We start from the raw sequence: 18,148 nt of genomic DNA, 5'->3' as shown, positions 1-18,148 counted from the left end.
TAGCAACAATGGCAACAATGAATTTGTCCGACTCCGCTCAGAAACACAGACAAAGTACAAGGTAGGCGCGTGCCCAATCCCTCTGTTTACGCTAAATACAAGCTAAAAGCGCACATACTCGAAGGAGCCCTACCATGTGACTGAATTGAATTTTAAATTTCATAGCTAAGGCTTGCGTGCTTTCAACAAGACACAAGACTGAACCGGAAGTTCTAGGAAGTCCTCTAGATGTCCTCTCCTCCCGACGGGGGACACTTTGACTATGCAGATGGCACTAGCCCGTCCGAGATTAATGACGTCCTCGCACAGGGGTCATTCTCAATGTCACGAACTCGTCGGGATTCTCAAGTAGGCTCTAGTTATGGAGCAGAGGATAGCGAACATACAAGTACTGCGATATTTGATGGCTATGGCGCCGGCGCTATTCCTAGTAGTGTCACCTCTATGCACCATGACCGAGTCATAACGTGGACCCGAGATAGGCGTACAAGCACTTCGAGCAGGAATAAGTACTATTCCTCCAGACGCCCCAGCGTCAGTCGAGAGGGGGGTTCAGCTTCATTTACTGGGCGCCGGAAGGATTCGCAGGACAGTGCTGCGGATGAATTTCTCGACGATGAGAGGAGCACCTCTGATGATGAGCACACAGCCAGCCATGATGGACATCGATCCATACACTCTCATGCCTCAAGGTCGACCAGGCAACCCAAACTGCAACGCGAGCAATCATATCCTGCGTCAACTTCACAAAGCTCCACCATGTTTTGGAGTCTGGCTGGCATGTTTTCCCGAGGCTCCATTCATGCTCCCCAAGAACCACTCGAAAGTCGGTCCATTTCTGGATCGCGCCGCTCCTCTCTTGCCTCAAGCGCCTCCAGGAAGAAGGGTGTGGAGCATCGCCATGATTCTTCTCCTGAATCCGACTCCGACAATGATGACGGTACAGAGCGGTGGGGTTATTCGTCGGGAGAAGATGTGGATGAGGACGAAGAGGACCGGTATGCAAGTGAAGTATCTGTGACATCAAGCAGGATCGAGGAGGATTCGCTGTATGCCAGAAGCAATTTTTCTCGGCCTCCATCTCCAACCTCGTCACTGCCTATCATCAGGGGTGGCCCTGGTCCGTTTTTCGGAGAGACACGCGTCGATATGGGCGAAGACTTTGATAGCTTCCATCACTTCGAGGCCGATTCACTTGCCTCTGGGCCTCCATGTCGACAAACCATCTACATTGAGGATGACGACATGACTGTTCTGTTTATTGGGCGAGAGATCATACAATGGAAGTCTTGGCTCTGGACTGTCGGTTGCTTTGCTACTTTGGGCGCTCTTGGTCTTATTGGATTTTGGAACAACTCCGTTTGGATTCGATGGGCGACCAGAGATAAGTCATTTGAATTTCTCGGCGACGATTCGGATGGTGTCATTGTTATAGAGGTAAGAATTGGTCTGACTGGTCTGAAAACTTGTGTTAAGCTGGCCCGAGACACCGTATAGAGACGTATTCATTGAGAAGCTCCACAAACCTAATTTTCCATTGCCATTAGAGGCTATTTTCCCTCCTTCAAGAACTAGTTCAGCATCCCGCAGTCGCGGTAGTAACACTTCAGGGCCCTCTGCGCCTCCATCGGTTCACCCGCCTCTGTCCGTCAATGGATCCTGGACCAATGGGGATGCACACCGGCCTTCCAACCAACCAAACAGGCTGCGGTTGGTGGAATTTCGACATCTGCGTTTCGTACTGGATCACTCCACGGGACTCTTTCGGATGCTGAGGTTTGCTCGTATGCAGTGAACCATTTCTATCTTTGTGCCTAATCCGATGGCAATAGGAACTGGCGTGATCCCGATGCCACCTCGACGACAGCAGTCAGGGCGGGACTCCCTGCCAAAACTCGCCTTCAGCGTTCACTACTTTTCGGTCCAAACATCATTGACCTTGAGGGAAAGTCAACGTTCAAGCTCCTCATAGAAGAGGTGTGTTTTTTCTTCGAGATTTCGTTAGTTCCATCGTGATTGCATACTCTCTAGGCCCTAAATCCATTCTATGTGTTCCAAGCAATAAGCATCGTCTTGTGGTGCCTCGATGACTATTATTACTATGCGTTTTGTATCGCTCTTATTTCATGTTTCAGCATCATTACAACACTGGTCGAAACGAAGAAGGTGCTTCGTACAAAAAGTTGCCCTCCCTCCGTTTTACTGATTTAAATAGACAGTGGAGCGTATGCGCGAGTTGTCTCGATTCTCGTGTCCTGTGCAGGTTTTTTTGGATGGGCAATGTCGGTACATGGTTGAAACGCTGGTTCTTTGTCACTGATTGCTTGCTCAGGGTCGGTGAGGTCGTCCACCGAGCTTGTTCCTGGGGACCTTGTGAACATCATGGCCGAGAACTTGACCACGTTTCCTGCGGACTTCTTCCTCCTCTCAGGCGACGCTATCGTGAACGAGTCAATGCTAACTGGCGAGAGTGTCCCAATTGGAAAGGTTCCTATTAAAGATCAGGATCTTCTTCACTGGAGGGAGGGTGGCGAAGTTGCTGCTGACTTAGCTAAAGGATTTTTGTACACTGGGACCAGAGTCGTCAGAGCACGCGGTGTTATGTCTGGGCCGGAGGGAGAACAAGCCTTGGCTGTCGTTGCGCGCACCGGTATTTACTATCGTGCTCGCAATTCACCATATCTTAATCCATGCAACTTGCTAGGTTATAACACAACGAAAGGGTCGCTCATCAGGTCCATGCTCTTTCCCAAGCCGATGGACTTTGAATTCTACCGTGATTCCTTGCGGTTTATTGCGTTTCTCGCTTGCATCGCTGCCCTCGGTTTTCTAGCCAGCACCATACAATTCATCAAACTGGGCGTGAGTGTTGTCTCATGCTTTGTTCGCCAGTTTGCTAATACCGCACCAGGTCAAATGGCACACCATGATCTTGCGTGCTTTAGATCTAATAACTGTCGTAGTTCCACCTGCTCTTCCCGCCACTCTATCCATTGGTACGAGTTTCGCTGTGGGCCGCTTGCGAAAATTAGGAATCTTCTGTATATCCCCTAACAGAGTCAATGTCGCGGGGAAGATCAATGTGGCGTGCTTCGATAAGACTGGCACGCTGACGGAAGACGGCCTGGATATCCTGGGTGTGCGCTCCGCAGATCGTACAGGGGATATGTTTGGCGAGCTCCTGACCGACATTAATGACTTACCAACCAGCAGCAACACTGGGAAAACCAATTTCCTTCACGCACTAGCAACTTGTCATTCCCTCAAAGTCATCGATGGGGTCATCATGGGGGATCCTCTCGACGTGAAAATGTTCGAGTTCGCATCTTGGACTATTGAAGAAGGGAAGCTCGGCGCAAGCAAATCTAGTGGCAATGATACTCGTCCTCGTCCAGCCGCGCTCGTCCAGGCTATTGTTCGACCTCCGGGTAGTGCAGAATTTCGCTTGGAGGATGCACTGAGGGCCGGGGCTCGAGTAAGGAGGCAAAGCATCAGATCTCTTTCACGGTGCCTGACTTCACTCATAGCACGCGCACTTCTTGGAACTGGGCGTTATCCGCATTTTTGATTTTGTTTCCTCACTCCGCCGTATGAGTGTGATCGTCAAGCGATTAAAGAGTACGAGTATGGAGATATACGTGAAGGGCGCCCCTGAGGTGATGAGCGAAATTTGCGACCCTGTGACCTGTACGCTGTAGTGCGGATTGGTGCTCCTCCAGGAACTAACATAATCATTTTTATAAGTTCCCCGCGATTATGATGATCTCCTCAACTATTACACGAAGAATGGGTACCGTGTCATTGCCATGGCTGGCAAAACTGTTGAGGGCTTGTCATGGCTCAAGGCCCAACGTATGAAACGGTGAGTCTTCTTCACTTACTGTCCGCTTTAGCAGCTGAATGTTCCTCAGTGAGCAGGCAGAAGCGGGTCTTCATTTCCTGGGCCTCATCATCTTCGAGAACAAGCTTAAGCCCGGAACAGCGCCAGCTATCCAGACCCTTCGCGGCGCACATATTGCTATACGCATGGCAACTGGTGACAACCACAGAACGGCCATCAGCGTTGCACGCGAATGCGGAATCATCAGCCAATCGACACATGTGTTCTTCCCGACATTCATCAGTGCTGGAGATGCCCAGACACCTGATGCCATGCTAATGTGGTCGAATGTGGATGATGAGGTGCTCAAACTGGACAGCTATAGTTTAAAACCGCTGCCACCACCGCATGACGCCGTTAATGCTGATTCAATCGAGTATCAAGACTATACATTAGCCATTCCTGGAGATGTGTTTCGCTGGATGATCAACAATGCACCTCTTGAGACTCTGCAAAGAGTACGTTCGACAACATTTTCCATCTTCACACCTAATACAATTAGCAAGTAGATGTTCGTCAAAGCCCAGATATTCGCACGTATGTCTCCGGACGAGAAACACGAATTGGTCAGTCGGTTGCAATCACTTGGGTACACCGTCGCGTTTTGCGGCGATGGTGCAAATGATTGCGGCGCACTGAAGGCAGCCGATGTTGGTCTCTCCTTATCTGAGGCTGAAGCCTCTGTTGCTGCTCCCTTCACTAGTCAGACTCCAGACATCACTTGCGTCCTTGAGGTTATCAAAGAGGGTCGTGCCGCCTTGGTAACTAGCTTCAGCTGTTTCAAGTATATGTAAGTGCCGCGTGTGATGAAAGGGGATGCATCTAATATTTTTTTGCAGGGCACTTTACTCTCTCATTCAATTCACAACGATTACTCTGTTATACTCGTTTGCATCCTCTTTGGGGGACTTCCAGGTAACGATCCATTACAAAGTTCTACTTAGGATTACTGAAGTGCTTCTAGTTTCTCTACATAGACCTTTTCATCATCATCCCCATTGCGGTAACCAGTAAGTCATCATCACTCCTAGGATGTTCCTGCCTTCTCATGACCTGCGGCAGTGGGAAGGACGCACCCGTTTCCTCGAATTCACCCTCAAGCCCCGACTGCATCGTTGATATCAAAGAAGGTGCTTTCGAGCATCATAGGCCAGCTCCTCGTCACAAGTTGTTTTCAATTATGGGTTTTCTTCTGGGTTCGATCCCAACCATGGTCGGTGCTCTCTTCAGCGCGCCCTTAGGTTCCTGACTGAACATATGAACCCTCAGGTATTCACCCCCAATCCCTGACACAAGCAACGATAGTCTGGAGACACTCAACTACGAGAATACTGTGCTGTTCTTGCTCTCATCCTTCCAGTACATTCTCGTCGCGGCAGTCTTCAGCATTGGTCCACCTTATCGACTTCCTATGCAGACGAATGGTAGGTAGTTTTTTCAGCGTCAAATCACGACTAACCTGACCGATCATCTCAGCACTCTTGATGATCTCGATTGCTTTACTAACAGCTTTCAGTACGCTCATTTTGTTAGCGCCACCCAAGTTCTTCGCCTCTGTCCTGGAGATTATGCTCATTCCGTTACCCGCCCGGATTGCTATTCTGATCGCAGTCGTTACCAACACTGGATTATGTTCTGCATTCGAGAGTTGGGCTCCTTTGGCGAAACTTGTTGCATGGGCATCCTCTCAGACAAGGAATCGACGGAAGAGAGCCATTCGGGATGGAAAACTCTACAAAGCGGTTGAAGGGGGATGAGATAACACACTTTACTATTACATCATCATTATTACTTTTACCTTTATATTGCATTGCCATATTAGTTATGCATTGTTTTATCTCCGTCGTCCTCGCGACTAGTGATGTAGGTTTAACACAAAAGCGGCAACAAGGTGTCTTGGAAACTTGCCGGACCGTTCATCAGGGCGGCGAGGTTGAAGGTTTTGCTTGGCCGCTGGTTTCCCTTCCTTTACTTTTCTCCCAAGCAAGCCTTGACGCTCTTTCGTCTGCCTGCAGGAACAGGAAGCGCCGGGCGCCATTATGCACATCTCTGTCTTCTCCCTTACTCGCCTGTTTACCTTGTGTTTCTCGATTTTGATCTTTGTGCCGGCCGCGTACGCTGCGCCTCATCTCGTGAGCATTTCTGAGCTCATCCCTCGCCAGGACGGACCGACGACATTCCAGACGACCGTCACGTCCACCAATAGGTACGTAGCGAATGTCAATCTATATGTATGTTTAGTGTTCAAGTCTGAATATCCGAAGTGCTGGGAACACTTTCGTTCAACGGTGTACGATCACGCTGACTCCTGTCACTGCGGTTGGTCAAGAAATGGTGCTTGTGGAACAGTCCTGTGACGCTGGGACAATGACGACGACGACGGCGACAATGTCAGATACACAACCGAGCTCCACTTCACCGACCCAGTTCGACTACACTTCCTCCAGACCCATCTTTAACCTCAACACCAGTGAGCACCGATTCCGTCACTTCATCCCCCAGTCTTTCCTCCACCACGACATGTCGATCATGTTCTCACCTTACGCCTCACTTCGATCTGTGTTTGTTATTAACCATGGCATCCGATTTATTTTGTACAGGAACTGAGTTCTATCTCTTTCCCCTCCTTAACCGGACCTATCCTGCCCATTTCAGTCACGACTAGCTCCTCTTCCTCCGTTCCCACCAGTACCGAAGCACCGCAAAGCCTGTCACAGAGTAGGACTATTACCAGTGCTAGAACGACAAACCCTACTACTACGTTCTCAACACGGACATCAACCTCCACTTCAATTGGCACTGCAACAGCTGGACAACTTTCTGTTCCGGGGCGCACTGTCTCCGTGCTGCCCATAGGATTAGGTGTCTTCGCCAGTGTGTCGGTCATCGGAATTATCGTTGTGGGAGTCGTCACTTGGGAGAGGACCAAATACAGGAAGGTACGCGCCGTTCTCCTTCCAACATATGGACCTGGGTATTGATGGATGTCATCTTGCAGGCTTTCAGAGCAAGAAGATTAGCAGAAGCGGGTGGCACGATGGCTTATACAGATACTGCGCCGAGCGCATAATTTTATGTTGTTCTGCTCCCCTTCGTTCCTTTTACTGCTTTTCCTTTGCTATTTAGTACGACTTTCGATCTTGGCTAAGTGCACTGGTTGCGCCTTTGTTGCTTGAAGGTGTATAATCGTAAAGGATACATGTGAAATAAAGTACAGCAATAAAGATAGTGCAAAAAGGAGAACGAGATAAAATATACCCCTATTGAACCACTTGGAAAATAGCAAGCGTATAGAAAATTGTGTGCTTAAGGATCAAGGTCCATGATGTCACCAAAACTGTCCTCCAGCGTTTCTTCCTGTGTTTCATCTTGCTTCTGACTTGGGACAAAGTCATCGGGGTCGTAAGTGGAGACCACAAGATCACCCTCTGGACCATCAACGAAGATCTCGAGCAACTCTCGCGCAACAGCTGGATATTCAGATTGTGCGTCAAATTGCATGATATCCACTGATTTAAAGGCCCATACCTTGAATATTTTCGACAACGAGAATTCTTTGCGGGCCAAGCCAATCGGGAACATCTGCGTATCCCAGCCGGGCCATCGTCACGATGTACAAATGATCAATTCCGTTAAACGGGGGCAGTATAGATGCTTGAAGTAGCACATTACGCAAGTCAACCGCCAAGGAATGAGAATCGAATTCTATTCCGTAGAAAAGATAGTGAAAAAGGTTAAGACTTGGAATAAGGATGTTTATCAACCTAAAGGATCCTTTCTCAGCATGTGAAGCAGAAAAATTATCTTCGGGAAACTCACGCATCCATATCTCCTTCAGATCCTGTGCGCGTCTCTTCGTCATCACGCCAGAATCGATTAGATATTTCCGTAAGGCACAAAAGGAGTGACGGAACGAGGTTCGGGAAGTTGGTACGCATGGCTTCCACTTTACCATGCAGAACACATATATTTGTGAGAAAGATTAAGATGGTGTGAATTAGGTCGCAACCCTAAGTAAAATATGAAGATTAGGCCCAGCTGGCACCTACGTGCCGCGGAAACAACGCACGCTCTTTAGTGATATGTCGGTGTCAATTTTATGTATGTACCGCAGCATTGCATCGACATGATGAGAGGGGCCTGATGGCTTATTCTTGGACCTCTCAATTAGTGAAGGAACAAGTTGGACGTCTACATCCAAAAAGGCAAAAGATCGGGGTGCGCCAGGGAAAAGGAGTCGGAAGCTTACGGGCCGATAAAAACACCAGGAGTCTCGTTGTCTTTAGAATGAGCCAGTGGGGTTGCGATGGCTGTAAGAGATTCGAAAGTAGTGTCACGTCGCTTGTGAAGCATTCAAGACTGAGCCAAGAACAATATTCAGTGTCTAATGGAAGCAAGCAATTCAGCGATCTCACTTGACAATGCGCGAGTTTGGAACTGTCCATAACAGAGCATCGAGCACCCCGAGCACATCGGCCGTGAAGCCTTCCCCTTCAATTCCGTATGGAGATTGAAGGGGGATGTCCTGTTCGGGATGTTCCCGCAAATAGACGCAGAGTACTTCATGCAGCGCTCGCGGTTCATCGGGCGACAGGGGGGTCGTGAGCAAATATTCGCGAAAGGAAGGGAGGGCATAGACGACAGTCTGCAACAGTCGTAAGAGGCATTGAATGTTTAAAACCTGAAGTGGAATTCAACAAGTCACCATCTGGAACTCAGTTGTGGCTCATCAATCCAACATACCATATTCGTTTCGAGGAAGACATAGGCCATACCTAAAAGGCTGGCCCCAACGTCTCTAACCAAATGCTGATATTGACCATCTTCCTCCGGGTTCGGGTCCCGAGAAGCATGGCTTCCAATGGTGCCAAAAGACGTGAACAGATCTCCGCATGCCTTGACGTATCGGTTATAGCGCGACACCCCGTCGTCTGTGGGAATGGCTGCTGATAGTAGGATTTGAATAGTGACTTGTGGTGTCCTCGATCCTGGGAGCAGTGAACAGTGAGTAAATACCAAATTATGTAACTACGAGATGCAACGTCATTAATTGTTAGCCTGGACGGATAATACCATACCTCCTCGGGCCAGTTTGTGCCCCATCTCACTGGTGCTTCTCTAGGAGATTGGGAAACTGAGTCCTCCATATCTTCGTCTTGCACCGGAGCAGTCAGATGGTCCTGGAAGGGGTCATCTGAACCAAGGTACTCTTGGGATGATCTAGGCATGGGCGGGCGATCATCATCTGCCACCAGAGCTCCAACTGGCTTCTTGCTCGGTGATTTTTTGACTCCGCGAGACTGGAACGAGTCAAGAAAACCCGGGAACGGTGAATCTGACAGTCATGTCAAATCGCTACTGTACAAATATTTAGTCTGCAAAACTCACTTTCTTTCTTGGCGTCACTCTTTTCTATAGGCAGGACCCGACGATGCATCGGAGTTGTAAACCTTCCTATGGAAGGCGACACATCTACATTTCCTCGACTGGACGAAGTCCGTGGTTGAACGGGCGTTTGCAGTTGAGACGGCGGTACATTGCGATGTTTGCGAGCAGTCGATGGAGGGCCATTCAGATATCGCATGGAAGCCGTTTCAATTTCTTGTTGCTAGGAAAAAGGCCTTACAACTCGGTGGAAAATAGCGGAGTCACACACATACCTTGAATATAAGCTTGCTCTTCAGGCGCTCCATCTCTGCATTCAGTTCCGCTTCCATCACAGCCTTCTTATTCTCAATAGACGATTTCTCCGCACGAATCTTGTCTAGAGTCTCTGTATGCACTGCAGTTTGCTGTAAAAGACGTCAAAAAGGAGGGTCAAGATTACAACAGCGGATACGTTAACCTTTTCCATTGTCCTTCGTAAAGTAGCGATCTCTCCGTCGCGCACAAGTGTCGCGTTCTTTGCATCTTTCAACGACTTCTCCATTGTCTCCTTTTCTGCGCGAAGCTATAAACGAGACGTTAGTCGCGTGAAGTGAACAATTATGAGATGAAAAATGCTATACCAGTTCCATCTCTTTCCGCATTTGCTCCATCGCAGCGTTAGAATGCTCTGACGCAGCAATACGCGATGCTTGGGTAGTATCAACACCTGAACGCTTAACATGAGGCGCTGGTGGTGGTCTTGAAGGATCTATTGTCGTCTGGTGACGATCCGGAACTGGAGCCCTTGGAGTCGAGGCATCAATTTTCGCGTCATTGGGAAGTTGAGGGTCTGATGTAGATGCAGAATCACGGTATTTAGGTAATGGTGCAATGGAGCGCGTGAAAGCGCCTGCATTGGCCGGTGGCACAAAGGAGCCACGGGGACGCTGTGGGGGCGTCGATGATTTTGGTAGTGAAGTTTCCGGCGCTTGGGGGAAAAGGCCTGTAGTTACCCTGGTTGACGGCGGGGGCTGCCTAACGGATTTTTGGGTAGGTTGAAAGGAATACGTCCCGTCATTGTTGACGGACACATCGGGGAGTGAGTCATCTTCCCCTTCACGTTTAATGAGAGGACGAGTAGATTTAGAAGAAGGGGGCGGTTTCGAACGAGGAATAGGCTGATATGTTTGCTCCCTTTTCACAGCAGGGTGTGCTGAAGATTGAGAGTAGAGTGTGTAGCGATCTTCAGTGTCCTGGAGTACCTTGAGTGATTCTGCATCGAGTTGAAAGTCATCGAACTCGTCACCGAAATCGTCGATATCCATTCAGCAGAAAAAACATAGAATATCTCCTGTCCAGCTCAGGACATTCACTCTCAACGGCCTGCAGCGAATAGTCAGGGTTGAACGACTTCACGCAACAGGTGATCACTGCCGGAATTACGTAAAATGAACCCCTCCGCTGACGTGATAAGCTCTCTCAAAGTCATGCTCCGTCTCATTTCTTCCTCCCACACTCTTAGCTGTGCATTGTTTGCAATCTTACTTCACAAGGTATGTTGTGAATAATTCATCTTCAAAATCCTGTATTAGTATCCAACGTTTCCATGCATTGAAAGGGGCAAGCCTCACAGTGGTGCCCCAATATCCGTTTGTTCTTGGGCACGATAGTCCATGAAACTGCACTTATGATAGACATCATTAAGATCGCAGGTAAAAAGTACAACAAATCAAGGATTAAAAAATGGACGGCTCGTAACCTATGTAAATTTACACGACCACACCATGAATTGCACACCTACAACTGTGGGCAACTTATTCCCTTGGTTTGAACAGTAGAGGAATAGACGAGCGTTTAGATGCCGACGAGGAATTCCTTTCCGACTGACGAGGGGTGGAAGAGGATCTCCCATGTTTCAATCTCGGAGTCTGAATCCTGCCACCAACGCCACTCCGTTCAATCGGTTTGTTCTCCTTTCCTTTGGCGCCATTCACATACGTGGCATTCCCCCCGACTTTCGGTTTACCTTCCCCAAATACGGTCTTCAACGCGACGACAGTAGCCTCCACTATCTTCGAATCTATCGAAACAACACGCTCCTCATCTTCTGAAGCCTCTTCATCTGTTCCATCCCATTCATCTGTAAATGCTCCACTATCGTGTGCTGCCCTCTTTTTAGTCGCAAGAGATGCCATAGAAGGGGTAGTAACTATGATAGTCGGAGGGGGAAGAGGGAAATCTTGCAAAAGGTTCATGGACGAGCGAGAAGGCATAGAACCCAGAGGCGTGCTTGTACTGGTGTTTAAAGAAGACGAGGAGGTGGAGATAGGTACACTAAGACGACTTTTGGCAGTAGCGAGTGAAGTTGAAGATGGAAGAACTGAGGGAAGCGATGCAGATGACCTGAGGGAATATGTGGTTGAAGAGGCACTCCCGAATGTGTGAACGCCGCCGTCCGAGTCAAGATGATCCCAAGGCGCAACTTCCTTCAACAGTGCATCAATTTCTGTAGATTCGGCGGTACGAATGAAAGTCGATTTAGATGTAAGCTGAGTACTACCAGTTTCACTGGAGGTGGAATCCTCGCCAGAATCATAGGTCACGCTGTCAAGGGAAGGACTGTCTCTGTGAGCCAAAGGAGGCTCCTTCTCTTCACACCCGAGAGTAAAGTTGGATAGGATGTCAGGAAAAAGGGCTGGGAGTTTAGCTGTTGAAGGGCATGAATCTAAAGTAGGAGAATCATCGATGCCCATTGAAGCGACGCCATCAAGTTGTGGAGACTTTTCAAGGAGGGAGATCATATGGCCAGTTTTCTCTGATCTTTCGTTGTTGATGGGGTCCCTTCCAAATGTACATCCCCAATTGCTATCCGATGCGATCCAGACAGGCCGCGAAGCTAAGGGGGAAGGAACAGGCGGGGAGAATGAGTGCTTCAATATCCTCTTCTGATCTTCATTACTTTGCTGCAATTGGATTTTGAGAGGAGGAAGTGTCCCATTCAATGCATTGTCCACCACTTGAGCCCCCTTCTTTGAACTTCCCAGGATAGGCGAATCAAGTCCTAGACGTATCCACTCGCTTCTAGGATCGGGAAGCACAGAAACATGGCAAGGCGGGTCTGATCCGCGAGACTTGAAACTAGCACGAGCAAGACGATCTCTAGCAGCACGCATCTGGCGAGCTCGGGCACGGCGCCCTCTGTAGCCGATATAGCAAGTGCTCACAACCCCGAGGAGGAGAGCCCCACAAAGGATACTGCAGACTATGACCAAGACAAGGGCAGTGTTCTGTCGTTGGTGATAGGTATATGAGCAGGCGCAATTCCGATGAAATGCCAGGAATGTGATACACACATTATGAGAGTCATGTGGACTGGGGCCTGGATTAAGAAGGGTTGAAGACCCAATCACATTTGGTGCCATAAGTTCACGCAACATCGCAGAGCGGGGTGTATACTTCACGCGAGTGGGAAGAGCGGACTGGTAGCCTGGAATTCCTTCGACCAGAAACACATCGTTGAGCGCGTCAAACTCATCGAAATGTGGTGCCATTTCCGTTGCGTGTATTCGTGAATAGTCGTAAGTCGTCAAAAAAAAACGTGTAACAAAACGAGTGCAGCCGTGTCCAGCGCGCTGATGAATGGAAATGTTGGAAGCGTGGTCCCTTGACGCCGAGCAAGATTAATATTAAGAGTCAGACCAGGACCCCGGCATACTCCATAAGAGGTCGGTTCGGAAGCTTGCCATTTCGGTCCTCTGGCAAGTCGGACCTTGCGCTAAATCGATCGGGGGCGGCGCTTCGGCGCCGCCACAATGGTGTTTACACCGATATTCGTATAAGAATTGATGAATGCAAGCGCCCCCCAATTGCAACCTCGATTGTATCAACATTCATTTTGATCATTTTTCATACATGATATGGAGCATTGACAGAATCACAACCCAACTTTACCATAGTGATTGAAAGGTAGGAGGACATGTTCGGGCTTCAAATGCGTGAATGCAATGGTCAGGGCACCGTTCCGGTTTGGTACAAAGTTGGAGAGACGACCGGTCAATACGTTGGAGTGCCCTATATGTTTCGAAGAAATGGACACAGAGCCCCAACGACTGGCGCACCATGCGGCCATGTTCTTTGCCAAGTGTGTCGGGCTCAGATCGTAATGCATGCTCGAAATGGACCGACCTGCCACGCTTGCCGTATGCCTTATGATACGGTTATAGATACTCCGGAAACGTCGGGCTAACCCGAGTCCTTACACCGATGTGTCGTACGTCCTAGCATACTCAGGTGGTCTGACTACGTCAACGCTGTTCGTCGTATGTAAAATTGATGAAAGCTTTTTTATGTGGCAGTAAAATGCAGCGAAAGTCTCGGCAAGGTGCAAGATGCGGGAGGCGGAATCCAGTGTGGTTAACGCATAAGCCTGAAGACGAGGTCCAAGACTGAGAGAACCACCAAAGAGAGTAAGTTTAAGTGCATGGTGCATCAGCAGTGCTTATGTGTCAGTGTGGAACTGCGCCGAGACAAGGGTTCATATGATGAAATGTCGACGCGAGTTTGGAGGAAATTGATCTGTTAGGTGAGAGGAAACGGTGTTGAGGTCTCGAATGCAGTAGTAATACCTCCTGGAAAACTTTCTCTCCGGATAATATAAGTTTACAGACAGCCGGTGCTTCTAGTGGGTATTACTTGCAAGAATTGTGCAATAACAAAGAACGATAACCAAGACTCAACAGCCTGATAAAGTGGATCGTCGTAGCCAAAAAGGGAAGAGCCATAAGCAGCCCGGAAAAAAGACTACAGGGATGCGTGCAAGCCAGCAAGGCACAAGGGATGACTGGGAACTGAAAGCGGCGTTCGCCGAGGGCTGGCATTCAGAATGCCGCGCGGGTAGTAATTGTTCTGTCATGCTCTATCTATAGAGGCTGCTCCAGCCTACTGTCATGCCTGATTATCTCTGCGGACTTTAAGGTTCCGTCGATTAGAATGATGAGAGAAAGCTCGCTCACATCCAAAATGTTGTCAATGACTCATCTGTTTGTTTGAAGTGGTGCCCCTGGCAATCCGGCCTAGACCAAACGCAACACTGCATTCCGAACGGACCAATCGCAGCGCCTCATACTGTATGCGCCATGGAATTCTGGAAACCTTGATGTCCTAGCTGTATAGGCTGAGTCTTCCTACTCCAGCTCGAAACGTTGGGATCATCGAGCCGATTTGTCGAATTAGCCTGATTGTTCAGCAGCGCTCAGTACCCTTCTCAGCTACACCTCTCTCGAGTAATTCCCGTATACCCTTTCTATCCAGCATATTAGACGTCTGTACCGATCCCTGTAGTATCAAGTCCAGACTCCAATGTTATCACCGTACTGTTGGGCCACATCACCTACTCACTGTAATTAAAATCAAAGCCACATTGCGCACCTTCGGCCGAGGATGGATTCCTATCTAACGCTGTCGACGCCTGAATCCTGTCAACAAACTGAGAGTTAGCAGCGTCTTCCTGTGGGTCGCGCTTAGAAGTAGGCATTGCGCCTACTTACCTCTTTAGCTGACGTTGTGCGAAATGTACAGTGACGCGAACCTTGATTTCTTCGGGCATACCAGCGCGTAACGATACACGCTGAAATGTGTTGTGCGTTAGCATGCACGGGATCTTGGCTAAAGAGGTCGAGACTTGACAGTATCAATCCAAATACTAAACGATGGAGGAAATACATACCCCGTAAATGTTTTCGTCGCTCCTGCTAATTTCTTCTATCCAACATCACATCTTTGGGTTCATGAATGCCGCTCGCTTCGACTGTACATGGGAGACCTACAGGCCAGATATCGCGTGCGCGCTCCTCTACTGCTGATCTGAAATATAGTACCGCAGCGTCACTGGTGTAGGGGGAAAATCAATCGGGTGAAGACATTTTGACGAGGTGAATAGTGCTTGTTCTCGCGCAACCCGTTTACTTCGTGGACTTGGAATGCCCAGTCCTGATCTTCTGGATGTCCAAGTGGCAGAAACAACCCATTCCGGGGTTCGTGATAAATCCATTCAAGAGGCATGCCACACGCCACACGCCACACGCCACACGCCAGCGCAGGATCGTGTGAGCAGCGCCAATTGGTGTGGCAGAAAAGAAATTGCGTGATGAGCTTCGAAGGATGCTTGACCGGGGTCGCTTCAGCACATAGCATTTGCATCCGAGGCAACACTTTGCTCACCGTGTTCGCCTTGAGGATCCCTTGTTGCTGACTTCCCTTCCCCTACAATATTCCTCTCGATGATGATGGCGGCAGGCCAGTGAGTCACACGGGTTCAAATACGATGATCAACCGTGTCTGACGTGTGGACATTAGCATCGCTCTTTGCATTGTGGGGCTCACTATCCTCACTTGTATTTCCGGTGCCCCAACGGCACTTCTGTGGACCATTATATATTCACCGAACCACCGTCCCGCTCTGCGGGGTTTCGTCATTTTTGCTATTTTACTCATGCCGCTGCATGTGGTACAAATTGGTGAGTTCCATGACCAGGATCACATCAATTGATATACATTCATTCTCACACAGTTAGTGGGGAGCTTCTCATAACCAAACATCTCTGGACCTGTCAGTATGCTGTTGTACCAGAATATTGAGGCTTCGGTCATTACCTCGACCTATGTTCCAGACAATTCGGTTGACGAAATGGCTGCAAAGATACTCCGAAGCTGCATTCTTTTAGTCTCTGCTCCAACAATCAGCGGATTTCACTGTGAGTAGTATGATTCTGACCATTGACTATGTTCCCACTCTGATTGTGTTTGCCCTCAGTATTCCTAAGCTTCAGGCAAGGTCTTCGCCATTTCATCATCCACTCTAGAGTCTAATGCTGTAGACGGCCAGAGCCTTACGGTCAATCTGTGAATGCGTGAGCTGCCGCCGATTTACCCGCCCAACTGTCTTATTTTGTTTGGTGGTCACAATTTTTCTCTGTGGAGCTGAGTCTGGTGGGCGCTATTGTGTCTCACACGTTCCCTTCGCTTAACACCTTCAACAGCACTGTCTATATATGGAGTGATTTTAGCGGACCAAGGGCCGTAAGTTTTTTTTTTGCTTTACTCATCGTGATGATCTCATACTACAGTTCCCGTCCCCCCGCCGTCAGTTCACACAATCAACGACGAAATCGTATAATGGCGATAGCCATGTTCACAGACACCGTCTGCCTGCTCATAAGTTTCGCCACCACTCTCTTCCTCCTCTGGCATGTAGAACAACGGCGAATTATTAGCAGAGGGCTGCGACAACCATCTTCTGATGATATGTTGAAGCAAACATTATTCAAATGGAGGCAGCGTTGTGTACGTAAAGGCTTATACTTGTCACTTTCCAAACGCCACACTGTATTAAATAACTCTCAAGATTCTTGTTTTCCTCCTCGTTCTCCCGGTACAACTCTCAAGAGGATTTCTCCTCCTCTTTTGGGTGAGACATCATCTGACAAGAGCTCGCGGACCGGCTTATTTCCATCCTTTACCACTAGCCCAATCCACTTGTCATGGATTTGATGTCGGCTTTGTCAGGACCGGTTAGTATTCCTTTATGTTCGACATTAATACACGCGGAAACATGCGGAAATCTGATGTTGCCTATGCAGGTACATTATTTATCATTTCTAATATTGGTCCTCCGCATTACACCACGGGGCAGTCCCGACGAGGGCATAGCCCTTAGTCCTATATCTCCACAGAGTGGGGATGTAGATGTTCCCGGTAATGGTTCTCCCGTTCATGACGGGTCCAACGTACGTTTTCTACTTGATGACTGCCACTGAAAGGCCAACGACTGACTCGGACGTCCAGAATGGGGAGATTCTTTTATTAGGGTCTCCACCTGAAAATCGGTTCGGTAAGCGTAGAGTCACAATACCCAGCACTCCCCATCGTCTCATCACCCCGTTCATCTCACCGCCAGACTTCCGAACCAACGAGTGACAGTGACCAAAAGCAGGCAAGAACACCAGCGCGTGTGCAGCCGGTGATGACTCGAACCGGCTCCTCGAGTCCCAATTGGCACGGAGTAGAGCAGCGGACTAATGAGCCACTCCAAGTCCATCAAGGGGGTATAGCGCGCTGCAGGCTTCCTGCATATTTATACCGTAAAGGGGGCATTATCTATGGTCCCCATAAACTTGCGCCGTTTTCGCGGCATCCGTTTGTTTACCCGCTCCCATTTTATCGTAGTCTCACGCATGAAACTAATATCTAATTCTTATCCTGCTGCGAAATGCCTTGTTCACTGCTGAGCATCCCTAGGATGAGGTGCAGAACCCACCTGATCGATGAAACCGGGACCCGCGCACTGCGCACCCGTGGATTCTTCTACTGATCCCCTAAGAGTCGCTGGCGTTCTTGCAAGTACGGCCCGCGCGATGGGGAACAGTCCGCCTCGCAACTCTCATCAGGATTGCGTCACCGCCAATTGGTAACATATCAGCAAGCCAGCGGTTGACATGAGGCGGATTGATTGCGATCGGCGTCCCATTCCGATCTTGGAAGAGAATCATGTGTGCACCGACCAATTAATGGTTCCGTGAAGTGAGACACTAAGTGGCCCCGTTCCGGCTATTCCCACGCAGCACAGATGTCAGCACGCCACTCGACATGGACTTGAACCCAACGCGCTTGCGCCATCAATAATTTATTGCCTCGTGGCACCCATTGTTTCAAGTCCTCCCTACCTGAAGGAGAGTGTTTTTGGGAAACGCGGTCGAGATTGACCTCCGCCGTAAGGATGGTTCCTGCATATAGGCCGACCACATACGTCCATGCCTGTGGGCCATCGCCTAGTGTTGCGGCTCACTCTACATCACCAGAATTGACCCGGGTTCAGGGGAATAATAAGGTGTTTGCGGTTCACGT

At 49.0% G+C, this 18,148-nt stretch overlaps 8 protein-coding genes across 8 annotated transcripts; 5 read left to right on the top strand and 3 right to left on the bottom strand.

Annotated features, from left to right (window-relative positions):
* Positions 1-181: 181 nt before the first annotated feature.
* On the top strand, positions 182-6,068 carry EI90DRAFT_3069674 (uncharacterized protein). The gene is made up of 17 exons (XM_039061176.1): positions 182-1,437; positions 1,487-1,776; positions 1,833-1,977; positions 2,032-2,166; positions 2,216-2,282; positions 2,333-2,650; positions 2,705-2,862; positions 2,912-3,475; positions 3,528-3,687; positions 3,745-3,862; positions 3,912-4,338; positions 4,390-4,670; positions 4,720-4,795; positions 4,845-4,890; positions 4,943-5,093; positions 5,150-5,304; positions 5,357-6,068. Exons 1-17 carry the CDS (start codon positions 229-231, stop codon positions 5,635-5,637), a joined length of 4,581 nt encoding a protein of 1,526 aa, XP_038912969.1. The 5' UTR covers positions 182-228; the 3' UTR covers positions 5,638-6,068.
* On the top strand, positions 5,809-7,068 carry EI90DRAFT_1904952 (uncharacterized protein). The gene is made up of 4 exons (XM_039052318.1): positions 5,809-6,086; positions 6,130-6,350; positions 6,536-6,819; positions 6,879-7,068. Exons 1-4 carry the CDS (start codon positions 5,920-5,922, stop codon positions 6,948-6,950), a joined length of 744 nt encoding a protein of 247 aa, XP_038912968.1. The 5' UTR covers positions 5,809-5,919; the 3' UTR covers positions 6,951-7,068.
* On the bottom strand, positions 7,024-10,677 carry EI90DRAFT_3069670 (uncharacterized protein). The gene is made up of 12 exons (XM_039061175.1): positions 9,889-10,677; positions 9,726-9,830; positions 9,541-9,672; positions 9,269-9,488; positions 8,959-9,215; positions 8,624-8,908; positions 8,296-8,561; positions 8,130-8,239; positions 7,950-8,071; positions 7,700-7,890; positions 7,409-7,644; positions 7,024-7,350 (listed from the first exon to the last, which is right to left on the bottom strand). The coding sequence occupies exons 1-12, from the start codon at positions 10,570-10,572 to the stop codon at positions 7,187-7,189; spliced, it is 2,772 nt and encodes a 923-aa protein (XP_038912967.1). The 5' UTR covers positions 10,573-10,677; the 3' UTR covers positions 7,024-7,186.
* Positions 10,678-10,939: 262 nt separating this feature from the next.
* Positions 10,940-12,955, bottom strand: EI90DRAFT_3156500 (uncharacterized protein). Its single transcript, XM_039066058.1, has 2 exons — positions 12,601-12,955; positions 10,940-12,534 (listed from the first exon to the last, which is right to left on the bottom strand). The coding sequence occupies exons 1-2, from the start codon at positions 12,796-12,798 to the stop codon at positions 11,062-11,064; spliced, it is 1,671 nt and encodes a 556-aa protein (XP_038912966.1). The 5' UTR covers positions 12,799-12,955; the 3' UTR covers positions 10,940-11,061.
* A 211-nt stretch (positions 12,956-13,166) lies between these two features.
* EI90DRAFT_3069668 (uncharacterized protein) lies at positions 13,167-13,528 on the top strand. The gene has a single exon (XM_039061174.1). The coding sequence runs from the start codon at positions 13,224-13,226 to the stop codon at positions 13,491-13,493; it is 270 nt and encodes an 89-aa protein (XP_038912965.1). The 5' UTR covers positions 13,167-13,223; the 3' UTR covers positions 13,494-13,528.
* Positions 13,529-14,141: 613 nt separating this feature from the next.
* EI90DRAFT_3069663 (uncharacterized protein) lies at positions 14,142-14,585 on the bottom strand. The gene is given in 3 exon segments (XM_039061173.1): positions 14,142-14,190; positions 14,201-14,407; positions 14,435-14,585. 2 exon segments carry the CDS (start codon positions 14,456-14,458, stop codon positions 14,273-14,275), a joined length of 159 nt encoding a protein of 52 aa, XP_038912964.1. The 5' UTR covers positions 14,459-14,585; the 3' UTR covers positions 14,142-14,190; positions 14,201-14,272.
* An 815-nt stretch (positions 14,586-15,400) lies between these two features.
* EI90DRAFT_3069638 (uncharacterized protein) lies at positions 15,401-16,816 on the top strand. Its single transcript, XM_039061172.1, has 9 exons — positions 15,401-15,545; positions 15,602-15,762; positions 15,816-15,854; positions 15,916-15,999; positions 16,059-16,074; positions 16,131-16,234; positions 16,285-16,588; positions 16,650-16,712; positions 16,771-16,816. The coding sequence occupies exons 1-7, from the start codon at positions 15,526-15,528 to the stop codon at positions 16,326-16,328; spliced, it is 468 nt and encodes a 155-aa protein (XP_038912963.1). The 5' UTR covers positions 15,401-15,525; the 3' UTR covers positions 16,329-16,588; positions 16,650-16,712; positions 16,771-16,816.
* On the top strand, positions 15,947-16,947 carry EI90DRAFT_3069635 (uncharacterized protein). The gene is given in 6 exon segments (XM_039061171.1): positions 15,947-15,999; positions 16,059-16,074; positions 16,131-16,234; positions 16,285-16,588; positions 16,650-16,857; positions 16,868-16,947. 2 exon segments carry the CDS (start codon positions 16,355-16,357, stop codon positions 16,818-16,820), a joined length of 405 nt encoding a protein of 134 aa, XP_038912962.1. The 5' UTR covers positions 15,947-15,999; positions 16,059-16,074; positions 16,131-16,234; positions 16,285-16,354; the 3' UTR covers positions 16,821-16,857; positions 16,868-16,947.
* Positions 16,948-18,148: the final 1,201 nt, after the last annotated feature.

This window comes from Cantharellus anzutake (assembly GCF_015039405.1).
Source record: "Cantharellus anzutake strain C23 chromosome Unknown EI90scaffold_45, whole genome shotgun sequence".
In the NCBI taxonomy this organism is placed as follows: domain Eukaryota; kingdom Fungi; phylum Basidiomycota; class Agaricomycetes; order Cantharellales; family Hydnaceae; genus Cantharellus; species Cantharellus anzutake.
Note: the sequence above shows the minus strand (reverse complement) of the source record. Positions and strands in the feature narration are given on the sequence as shown.

What these genes read in the sequence shown, in the direction of transcription:
- EI90DRAFT_3069674 (XM_039061176.1), top strand. Translation starts at nt 229, where the DNA reads ATGTCCTCTCCTCCCGACGGGGGACACTTTGACTATGCAGATGGCACT. An exon ending in GGTTTTTTTGGATGGGCAAT is followed by an intron (nt 2,283 to 2,332) that starts GTCGGTACATGG and finishes TTGCTTGCTCAG; the next exon opens with GGTCGGTGAGGTCGTCCACC. An exon ending in TGGGTTCGATCCCAACCATG is followed by an intron (nt 5,094 to 5,149) that starts GTCGGTGCTCTC and finishes ATGAACCCTCAG; the next exon opens with GTATTCACCCCCAATCCCTG.
- EI90DRAFT_1904952 (XM_039052318.1), top strand. Translation starts at nt 5,920, where the DNA reads ATGCACATCTCTGTCTTCTCCCTTACTCGCCTGTTTACCTTGTGTTTC. An exon ending in CATCTTTAACCTCAACACCA is followed by an intron (nt 6,351 to 6,535) that starts GTGAGCACCGAT and finishes TGCCCATTTCAG; the next exon opens with TCACGACTAGCTCCTCTTCC. An exon ending in AGAGGACCAAATACAGGAAG is followed by an intron (nt 6,820 to 6,878) that starts GTACGCGCCGTT and finishes GTCATCTTGCAG; the next exon opens with GCTTTCAGAGCAAGAAGATT.
- EI90DRAFT_3069670 (XM_039061175.1), bottom strand. Translation starts at nt 10,572, where the DNA reads ATGGATATCGACGATTTCGGTGACGAGTTCGATGACTTTCAACTCGAT. An exon ending in GAGTGACGCCAAGAAAGAAA is followed by an intron (nt 9,216 to 9,268) that starts GTGAGTTTTGCA and finishes CATGACTGTCAG; the next exon opens with ATTCACCGTTCCCGGGTTTT. An exon ending in CGTTGTCGAAAATATTCAAG is followed by an intron (nt 7,351 to 7,408) that starts GTATGGGCCTTT and finishes CTGAATATCCAG; the next exon opens with CTGTTGCGCGAGAGTTGCTC.
- EI90DRAFT_3156500 (XM_039066058.1), bottom strand. Translation starts at nt 12,798, where the DNA reads ATGGCACCACATTTCGATGAGTTTGACGCGCTCAACGATGTGTTTCTG. An exon ending in GTCCACATGACTCTCATAAT is followed by an intron (nt 12,535 to 12,600) that starts GTGTGTATCACA and finishes CACCAACGACAG; the next exon opens with AACACTGCCCTTGTCTTGGT.
- EI90DRAFT_3069668 (XM_039061174.1), top strand. Translation starts at nt 13,224, where the DNA reads ATGTTCGGGCTTCAAATGCGTGAATGCAATGGTCAGGGCACCGTTCCG.
- EI90DRAFT_3069663 (XM_039061173.1), bottom strand. Translation starts at nt 14,458, where the DNA reads ATGATCCCAACGTTTCGAGCTGGA. An exon ending in TCCCAACGTTTCGAGCTGGA is followed by an intron (nt 14,408 to 14,434) that starts GTAGGAAGACTC and finishes CTATACAGCTAG; the next exon opens with GACATCAAGGTTTCCAGAAT.
- EI90DRAFT_3069638 (XM_039061172.1), top strand. Translation starts at nt 15,526, where the DNA reads ATGATGATGGCGGCAGGCCA. An exon ending in GCTGCATGTGGTACAAATTG is followed by an intron (nt 15,763 to 15,815) that starts GTGAGTTCCATG and finishes ATTCTCACACAG; the next exon opens with TTAGTGGGGAGCTTCTCATA. An exon ending in TCTCTGTGGAGCTGAGTCTG is followed by an intron (nt 16,235 to 16,284) that starts GTGGGCGCTATT and finishes CACCTTCAACAG; the next exon opens with CACTGTCTATATATGGAGTG.
- EI90DRAFT_3069635 (XM_039061171.1), top strand. Translation starts at nt 16,355, where the DNA reads ATGATCTCATACTACAGTTCCCGTCCCCCCGCCGTCAGTTCACACAAT. An exon ending in TCAAATGGAGGCAGCGTTGT is followed by an intron (nt 16,589 to 16,649) that starts GTACGTAAAGGC and finishes ATAACTCTCAAG; the next exon opens with ATTCTTGTTTTCCTCCTCGT.